At 45.0% G+C, this 10,528-nt stretch overlaps 1 protein-coding gene across 2 annotated transcripts in view; it reads right to left on the bottom strand.

Annotated features, from left to right (window-relative positions):
* Window positions 1-236: 236 nt before the first annotated feature.
* LOC130296576 (ABI gene family member 3-like) overlaps window positions 237-10,528 on the bottom strand; it is a 64,110-nt gene continuing 53,818 nt past the window's right edge. For both annotated transcript variants that reach the window (XM_056548254.1, XM_056548255.1), the window contains exons 10-11: window positions 9,712-9,813; window positions 237-1,115 (exon numbers count right to left, since the gene is read on the bottom strand). In XM_056548254.1, the coding sequence (XP_056404229.1) occupies window positions 1,057-1,115; window positions 9,712-9,813 (161 nt within the window). In that variant the 3' untranslated portion in view covers window positions 237-1,056. The remainder of the gene's footprint in view (window positions 1,116-9,711; window positions 9,814-10,528) is intronic.

The following is a 10,528-nucleotide window of genomic DNA, read 5'->3' as shown; positions in this document are numbered from 1 at the left end:
GGCTTGCATTGAGGGGGTGGAGCTGGATATCACACGGGAAGGCGCCTTGACGTCACAATGCTCTGGCCCCATGATTGACAGTAATCAGACCCGGAGCGAACATGCTTCGGGGACTGATTTTAAACGGGGTGCGGCGTGCAAGATCACGGGGGTCCCCAGCGGCGGGACCCCCGTGATCAGGCATCTTATCCCCTATCCTTTGGATAGGGGATAAGATGTCTAAGCGCCGGAGTACCCCTTTAACAAAATTAGAAAAACATAGATGCTTTCTTTAAAAAAACAGTGCCACCAGGGGCAAACTTTGGTATTGCAGCTAATTACAATTTCCTTGCAAGCCAAAAATGATCCAACTCCCATGCTCCGCACTCATTGACCTTATCTTCATTCGACAGGCAATACTGTCTCATTCCTCTCCAGCTACACCCTCTGGCTCAGTCTGGGTGCGATAAGTAGAGGTCTAAAAACATTAACAAAGGGTGACTAGCGGAAAATGTTGTATGTACTGCCAAAATCGATGAATCCATATTTACTGCTTGTATGTAGGGTGGAGTACTATCTACCAAGGTTATGTATATCAAGCTTATGTTAACATGGGCAGAAGATCATGACCCCCTGGCCTCAGTGCTCCGAAGTGACCTGTTCTGCATAGTCATCAAGATACCAAGACAATAGACTAACAGTGGGGAGATAAAGTTAAAAAAGCATTAAAAGCAGTGAGAGGCCAGAAAGAAAGTTGTGTAGTTCAGCACTTTCAATGATCACAAGTAAGTTACACAATGTCCCAGGATTTGGCGCCTCTGGCAGTACTTAGCTCTGATATAACACACCTTAAGTCTTGTGTAAACGTCTACGTTCCATGCTGCAATGAATCCTGCCAGCTCAACACTTCTTAATGCAGTGAAAGAAGACAAGAAGATCAGGACCAGGCAACAACCTGCGCTGGAAGCCAAAGTCCATCAAGTTTGAATAAAATAGTTTTTTAATAGATCTCAGGTTTAAAATGTGTTTTAAGGTTTAGCGACCAGCTACATTTCATTTTGTGAGCAGGCCTGATGTTCACATTTCAGACGGAGGGGGAAGATCATCCAAGGAAGTCGGGCTCTTCATGATATCAGCTGCAAAATGATAGAAAATGAAAGGTTTTATTAGTATGGAACTTGACTAGAACACATTCTAAAATGTACAATAGTTTTCCATTGGAGCTATTCATGAGGGAGTCATTTATGACAGTGTTAACAACATCTCACCCCAGGGGTTAACACCATCCTACCCCATCACTCACTGCAACACCCGTGGCCCTGCCACTAACCACAGTAGTCACCACAATAACATCTTCTATAATCCAAACCTCTCCCTCCTGTCTCCAAGACTTTGCTTGTGCTGCACCAGTTCTCTGGAATACAATACCCCGAACCCTCAGACTTATACCCAACATCCACAGTTTTAACCTCTTAAGGACTCAGGGAGTACCTGCACGCCCTGAGCCCGGTCCCTGTGTTTAAAACGGGGTCACGCCGTGACCTTACATAACAACGGATTGGTCCCGGCTGCTATTCATAGCCGGGACCCTGGGCTAACAACGCGTGTCAACCCTTCAGATGCGGCGATCAAAGTTGACCGCCGCATCTGAAAATGAAAGTAAACGCTTCCCGGCCGCTCAGTCGGGCTGATCGGGACATCGCGATAAAATCGCGATGTTCCGATCAGCTAGGACGCAAGCGGAGGTCTCCTTACCTGTCTCCGTGGCGTCCGATCGGGGTTTGATTGCTCCAAGCCTGAGCTGCAGGCTTGAGCAATCGAGCCCCTATCTGACTGATCCCTGCAAAGCTATGGCTTTGCAGGGATCAGCATAGGAGATCAGTGTGTGCAGTGTTATAGGTCCATATGGGACCTATAGCACTGCAAAAAAAAAAAAAGTGAAAAAAAAATAAAAAAGTTAACAAAGGTCATTTAACCCCTTCCCTAATAAAAGTTTTAATCCCCCCCTTTTCCCATAAAAAAACTGTGTAAATAAAAATAAACATATGTGGTATCGCCATGTGCGTAAATGTCCGAACTATAAAAATATATCGTTAATTAAACCGCACGGTCAATGGCGTACGCGCAAAGAAAAATTCCAAATTCCAAAATAGCGTATTTTGGTCACTTTTTCTATCATGAAAAAATGAATAAAAAGCGATCAAAAAGTCTGATCAATACAAAAATGGTACCGATAAAAACTTCAGAACACTTCAGAAAACTTCAGCCCGTATGCGGAAAAATAAAAAAGTTATAGGGGTTAGAAGATGAGAATGTTTAACATATAAATTTTCCTGCACGTTGATCATGATTTTGTTCCGAAGTACGACAATATCCAACCTATATAAGTAGGATAACATTTTAACCGTATGGATTTACAGAATAAAGATAAGGTGTTATTTTTACCGAAAAATGCACTGCGTAGAAACGGAGGCCCCCAAAAAGTTACAAAATGACATTTTTTCTTAAATTTTGTCGCACAATGAACTTTTCTTCCGTTTCGCCGTGGATTTTTGGGTAAAATGACTCCAAGGACAGAAAGACGTTCTTTTTAGCTGTTCCCTACTTTGGCTAGCAGATGGGCGCCCTTCTTGAATAGGGTGTTAGACAATGTGTCTGAGCCAGACAACCCCATTATTGTTCACAAGGAATGATGTAAGTTAGAAGAAAGTAGAAGTTAAGTAGTGATAATCCTCTACAAGTCACATGTACAATGTTCCTTTTCATAAGAAACACTTGATGACTGAGAAGCAAGACTTTTCTTAGAAACATGACTCAGGCTTTCTAGATTTCTATGCACTCCTTTCTAAAGCAGGTGAGAATTTTTCCTCTAGGTATAAAAACACAGGAATCTGAACCATGTCACACAAATGTCATTCAGTTGTATTTACATAGAAGGATAAAGATGGCCGATCGGCAATGTGAACCTGGTCACCCTGGTTCCTGCGAAAGTGATATGGTAGATGTTATCTTGCAGTGTCCTCCAGATTTTTTTTTTTTTTACATCAACTGGTGGAAAAAGTTAAACAGATTTGTAAATAACTTCTATTTAAAAATCTTAATCCTTCCAGTATTTATCAGCTGCTGTATGCTCCAAAGGAAGTTCTTTTCTTTCTGAATTTATTTTCTGTCTGACCACAGTGCTCTCTGCTGACACCTCTGTCCATGTCAGGAGAGGTTTGCTATAGGGATTTGCTCCTACTTTGGACAGTTCCTGACATGGACAGAGGTGTCAGCAGAGAGCACTGTGGTCAGACAGAAAATAAATGAACTTCCTCTGGAGCATACAGCAGCTGTAATGTCTGTTTATTTGTTTTTGTATTTTTCTGTTTAGGTGTGTTTTCACACTAGTTTGTTCTGAGCAGGTTGCTATTCTCCCTGGATAGGGAATAGTTAATGCTCTGAATGAATGAGAACTCAGGTGGGTCTATTTTAACCAGAGTTCGCCTGCATTCTAGCTGCTGGTTATTTTGTGCTATAATACTACTATGATGTCTGTTTGTGCAATTCTCTGACTATATCTGTTTGTGCAATATACTTCCAAGTCTGCTTGAGCATTTACCTTGTATTTATCTTGTTATTTTATCTGAGTTTTAGCCATGGTTAAAGGGGTACTCCGGTGAAAACCTTTTTTCTTTTAAACCAACTGGTGGCAGAAAGTTAAACATATTTTAAATTACTTCTATTAAAAAATCTTAATCCTTCCAGTACTTATTAGCTGCTGAATGCTACAGAGGAAATTCCTTTCTTTTTGGAGCACTGATGACATCACGAACACAGGGCACTCTGCTGACATCTCTGTCCATTTTAGCAACCATGCATAGCAGATGCATAGCAGATGTATGCTAAGGGCAGCATGGTGGCTCAGTGGTTGACTCTGCTGCCTTGCAGTGCTGGGGACTTGGGTTCAAATCCCACTAAGGACAACAATAAATAAAGCATTATTATTATAATAATGTCAGCAGAGAGAACTGTGGTCATGATGTCATCAGAGAGCATTCCAAAAAGAAAAGAATTTCCTCTGTAGAATTCAGCAGCTAATAAGTACAGGAAGGATTAAGATTTTTTAATAGAAGTAATTTACAAATATGTTTAACTTTCTGCCACTAGTTGATTTAAAAGAAAAAAGGTTTTCACCGGAGTACCCCTTTAAATAGTCTTTTTTATTGTAGATTTTAGTCTGTGTTATTTGATGGTTTTTAGGATCAATATGTCCATTCTGCTTAGTCGGTGTTCACATTGTGTTAGTCTAGTTTTACCGTGCTCTGTATGTACAATTCCTGTTTGGTATCCTGGAGTCTATTTAGATTCATCTGGTTCTGATCTAGAGTTTCATGTATTATATTTCTGTTTCCTACTGGGTCAGCATCCTGATCACATGGTAGAGTGTGCCTGCTGGTCAGTAGTCTATTTGGCTTTATTGTAATGTCTACTCATTTAGTGGAGTGGGTGTCCAGTTTGTTTGTTCTGTGTCCCAGTGTGAACAGTGTCCTATGTTCCTGATCAGTTTAGTGTTTTAGCTTTCAGTTCTTCTGCTCATCCCCTGCAATTCCTGGTTTCTGCTGTATACTCGTACCACCATGCCTAGTCTTGTTCATTTTATCCATGTTTGTTGTTTATCTGATATCTGGTATATGAACTGTTTGTTAATACACAATTTTCTGCCCTGTTAGTATTTGTATCCCGTCTGGTATATCTGCTTGTCTTGTAGTTTTCTGTTCCTGCTTCTGGCCTGTGACCGACTATGTATATAATTTGTTTTTATGCCACTGCACTGTAGCGTAGGGAGGGTCCCGCTCCATTCGATTCAGCACTTAAGGTGTATGGGCAAGTAGGCAGGGAGAGTGCCACTAGGGACAGCTTAGGGCTCACTCTCCCTGTTCCCCCAGTTGGTCAAGACAGCAACTAATAAGTACTGGAAGGATTAAGATTTTTTTAATAGAAGTAATTTACAAATCTGTTTAACTTTCTGGCACCAGTTGATTAAAAAAAAATAATAATAATAATTTTCCCACTGGAGTACCCCTTTAAAGCCCCGTTCAGAGGCTGCTTGTCACGTATCGGCAGGATAGGTAGTGGATCCTCTGTTCCAGAGAGGCGATGGCACGGGTTGTACTGGAGGACCTGTTCTAAGCAGTTACTGGTTTTCACCGGAGCCCGCCGCAAGGCGGGATGGACTTTTTGCGGCGGTAACTACCAGGTCGTATCCCCCAGTAACAACTTGATCTCTCTGGCAGCTGATATAGCGTGGTACACAGGGAGCAGGAAAGAGCATAGTCAGACGTAGCAGAGGTCAGGGCAGGCAGCAAGGGTTCACAGGCGAGTATACGGTAGCAATGGGTTCGGCAACTGGCAAGGCAATATCACAGTAGGGAACGCTTTCTCAAAGGCACTAGGACCAAAGATCCGGCAAGGGCAGTAAGGGGCAGATGCCTTTTATTGGGAAAGGCCAGTGGGAGGTGAGGAACCAGCGCACCAATTACCGGTGCGCTGGCCCTTTAAATTTACTGAAGCCGGCGCGCGCGTGCGTGCCCTAGAGAGTGGGGCTGCACACGCCGGGATCCAGGAGAGCAGAGAAAGTCAAACAGGGACGCAGCGCGTGAGCAGGGACCAGCCGCCACGCTAGCCGCGTCCCTACCACTGTGAGACCCGCGCTCCCGGTCAGTACATTTGACCGGGAGACGCCGAGGCCCCGGAGCAGAGGACCGAGGCAGCGGCGCTCCGGTCCGGAGGTGAAGACCGGAGCGCTCGCTGTGACAGTACCCCCCCCCCCCCATTAGGTCTCCCTCTCTTTTTGGCACCAAGGAAGTTGAGGATGAGACTGCGGTCCAGGATGTTATTTTCAGGCTCCCAAGACCTTTCCTCAGGACCGCAGCCCTCTCAGTCGACCAAAAAAAATCTTTTCCCCCAAACAAGCTTGGTGGCTAGGATTTCTTTAACAGTAAAAATATCAGAGGTACCAGTGACAGGGGTGAGAGAAAGAAGTTAGGAGAGAAGCGATTAAAGATAGCAGGCTTGAGAAAGGAGACATGAAAAAAGTTATGAATTCTGAGGGAGGGAGGGAGGAAGATGGAGCTGGTAGGACACCGGATTAATGCGGCTCTTGACTCTGAAGGGACCCAAGTAACGAGGGCCCAACTTGTAACTTGGTACCTTAAATCTGATGTACTTCGAGGAGAGCCACACCTTGTCACCGGGACTGAATTCTGGAGGAGCTCTACAACTTTTGTCGGCCTGGAGCTTCATACGGGTCGAGGCCTTGAGGAGGGCTGAGTGGGTCTCTCGCCAAATAGAAGTGAAGTCCAGAAGGAGGTCCTCCACAGCTGGTACAGAGGAGGGGCGGAGGTCCTAGGCAGAGGAGGCAGAGGATGACGGCCATAGACCACAAAAAATTGAGACATATTGGTGGCGTAAGATTGTTTGAAATTATAAGAGAACTCTGCCCAAGGGAGTAAGTCCGACCAATCATCTTGGCGAGAGGACACAAAATGGCGTAGGTAATCTCCCAGAGTCTGGTTCACCCTTTCTACTTGGCCGTTGGACTGAGGGTGATACGAGGAAGAAAAATCCAGCTTGACTCCGAGTTGACCACAGAGAGCCCTCCAAAACTTGGAAATGAACTGCACCCCACGGTCTGAAACGATGTGTTTGGGAAGATCATGGAGGCGGAAGATGTGAAGAAAAAACTGTTTGGCCAACTGAGGCGCAGACAGGAGACCAGGCTGGGACACAAAATGAGCCATCTTTGAAAAACGGTCAACCACGACCCAAATGACTGTCATACCATGGGAGGAGGGAAGATCAGTGATAAAGTCCATGGCGATGTGTGACCAAGGGGTCTCCGGAACAGGGAGGGGCAGAAGAAGGCCCGCAGGTTTCTGACGAGGAGTCTTGTCCCGGGTGCAGATTGCACAGGACTGGACAAATTCAGTGACGTCTCTGACTAGCGAGGGCAACCAATATCTTTGAGAAATTAATTGCAGAGACTTCTTTATCCCAGGATGACCGGCAAGGAAGGAAGCGTGGCCCCACTTGAGAACTTGCAACCGCTGGCGAGGAGGAACATAGGTCTTACCCGGAGGAAGAAGCCGTAAGTCCACAGGTGCTACCGAGATGAGACACTCAGGTGGAACAATGTGTTGAGGAGTGGGTACGTCGCCCACCACATCTGAAGAGCGAGAAAGGGCATCTGCCCTGATGTTCTTGGCAGCGGGACGGAAGTGAATCTGGAAGTTGAAGCGGGCGAAGAAGATGGACCAACGGGCTTGGCGGGGATTTAGTCTCTGAGAAGACTGGAGGTAGACTAGGTTCTTATGGTCCGAGAAAATGGTCACAGGGTGAGGAGCACCCTCGAGAAGATGTCTCCACTCCTCCAAGGCCAATTTAATTGCCAACAGTTCTCTGTCCCCAATAGCGTAATTCTTCTTGGCTCTATAATCGATGCAGGGTCGTAGAGAACCATCCTTTTTAGACACAAAGAAAAACCCGGCTCCAGCAGGAGACGAAGACTTCCTAATAAAGCCTCTCTGTAAATTCTCACGTACATAGTCCGACATGGCCTGAGTCTCTAGAGAGGAGAGAGGATAAATTCTGCCCCGAGGAGGAGTAGAGCCCAGTAACAGGTCAATGGGACAATCATAAGGCCTGTGAGGAGGAAGAGTCTCCGCTTGATTTTTACAGAAGACGTCCGCAAATTGATGGTAAGGCTTGGGGAGACCTGGTGGCGGAGGAACTGGTGGGACCCGTTTGATAGGAGCAGGCTTGAAGCACCGGTCAGGGCAGGAGGAACCCCAACGCAGAATCTCACCGGTGGACCAATTCAATACAGGAGAGTGGCGTTGCAACCACGGTAAACCCAGAAGGAGTTCGGAGGAGCAGAAGGGAAGAACAAGAAATTCCAGAGTCTCGGTATGGAATATCCCAATGCCCATCCGCAGGGGCTGGGTGCGGTATCAGGGTGACTCCAGCTGTTAAAAATTACAACTCCCAGCATGCTTGTAGTTATAATTTTGCAACAGCTGAAGACACCCAGGTTAGGAACCTGTCCTAGCCTAATGATAAGAGTGAGGCCAGCAGGTGATGACAGTTCTATGCCTTGTTTATCTGTAATAATGCTGCTAATCTTCTTTTTCGTTTTACACTCATAGGATCACATGGAAAATTCTGTCAGTATTTAGCTCAAAGAGGATTGTCTATACTTAATACAACTGTAGCAAATATCCAGCTCTGGGAAGTATTAGAGCTTTCAGCCTCTCCATATAAATGTGGTTTATATATTGACAATTATGAGATCTGCAATATGAACTAAGATCTCAAAAAACCCACCCAGAATTTCTGTAGTGTGAACAGGCCTATCCTCATCACATCCCATCCTCATATCCCGACCTCATATCTCGTCCTCATCACATCCCATCCTGATATCCCGACCTCATATCTCGTCCTAATCACATCCCATCCTCACATCCCGACCTCATATCTCATCCTCATCACATCCCATCCTCACATCCCGACCACCTTTCTCGTCCTTATCACATCCCATCCTCATATCCCGACCTCATCCCATCCTCATATCTCGACCTCATATCTCATCCTCATCACATCCCATCCTCACATCCCGACCTCATATCTCGTCCTTATCACATCCCATCCTCATATCTCAAACTCATATCCCGTCCTCATCACATCCTTATATCCCGACCTCATATCTCGTCCTCATCACATCCCATCCTCATATCCCGACCTCATATCTCATCCTCATCACATCCCATCCTCATATCTCGTCCTCATATCCAGTCCTCATATCTTGTCCTCATATCCCGACCTTACATCCCGTCCTCATATCCCGACATTATATCCCATCCCCATATCCCATCCTCATATCCTGTTCTCATATCCGGACCTTACATCCCGACCTCATATCCTGACCTCAAATTCCAACCTTATATCTCGTCCTCATATCCTGTTGTCATTACCTCAGTTTATATCCTGTTTTCATATCCTGTTCTAATATTCCGTCCTCATATATATTTCATAATTGAGTTATTACCGCACGACACTCCTATCCCATCCTCATATCCCAACCTCATATCCCATCCTCATATCCGTCCTTATATTGAGGAAAAAAAACAAGGGAGGAAGATTTTGACTGCATATCACGTCCTCATATATTGTTGTCATATTCCAACCCCATATTCCGTCCTCATATCCTGTCCTCCTATCCCGACCTCCTATCCCCACCTCCTATCCCGAGTTCCTATCCCATCCTCCTATCTCAACCTCCTATCCTGTCCTCCTATCCTGACCTCCTATCTTGACCTCCTATCCCGACCTCATATCTCGACCTCCTATCTCGACCTCCTATCCCGTCCTCCTATCTTGACCTCATATCCCATCTTCATATCCCGTCCTCCTATCATGACCTCCTATCCCGACCTGTAATATGTGTACCAGGTATTGAAATATCTCCAGCCGTACAGAAGTTATGTGGGAGCATACATTTCTCATTGATTTGGGACTTTAAACAAAAACCACGACCCTGGCAAATGGGGGTAGTTAAGGGTTGACATATAAGTAAAATGTGTGCCAAGTTTCATGTTAATATCTTTAGCCGTTTGGACGTGATGCTGTAACATACACACACACATTGAGTTTTATATAGATAGATAGATATATTGTCATCGACCCCTGACATACCATTGTTCAATGGCCATACTGTATTTGTCACTTCATAGTCTGGAGCAGGAGGTGGGGGGAGGTCATCGGCGGATAGTTCTCTGCACCCTGGGGATGTAAGACCTGCAAACAAATGGGTCCATATTAATATACAGTATATGTTGTATTATCATGATACAAGGATAATAATGAAAGGATAATAATGAAATGGGTGCAGAGGATGTGGTTATACCCAGGTTCAGGAGCCCATATGGTTTATATAGCTGGGGGCCCCTTTGCAGATTGGGGTCCTGCATCTTCAAGTTACGCCTCTGTTTAACCAACCTGTATGGTAGTACTCTGCTCACAGCTTCAGCTGCTATATGGCTTCTTTGGGGGATTTTCTTTCCCCTATACACTAAAGTAGAAGTTAAAGGGGTATCCTGTGCTGGTGTAGAAACTTCTTTCCTCTAAATGTAGAGGATGCCCCATTGTTATAGATACAGTCCTGGGTATAAATAGATCATAGGAGAGATCTCTGTACTGCCCCCTGATATATTTATACATAGTTATTAGGTCGCCCCTAAGCCTTCTTTTTTCAAAATTAAATAACCCTAATGATAATCTTTCTGGGTACTGTAGTCCTCCCATTCCCCGTATTACTCTTGTTGCCCATTCCCCGTATTACTTTGAACCCTCTCCAGCTCCACTAGATCTTTTTTGTACACTGGTGCCCAGTACTGTACACAGTATTCTATGTGTGGTCTGACTAGTGATTTGTACAGCGGTAGAATTAGTTCCTTGTCGTGGGCATCTATGCCCCTATTGATGCACTCCATGATTTTATTTGCCTTGGCAG

This window comes from Hyla sarda, chromosome 12 (assembly GCF_029499605.1).
Source record: "Hyla sarda isolate aHylSar1 chromosome 12, aHylSar1.hap1, whole genome shotgun sequence".
NCBI lineage: Eukaryota > Metazoa > Chordata > Amphibia > Anura > Hylidae > Hyla > Hyla sarda.
Note: the sequence above shows the minus strand (reverse complement) of the source record. Positions and strands in the feature narration are given on the sequence as shown.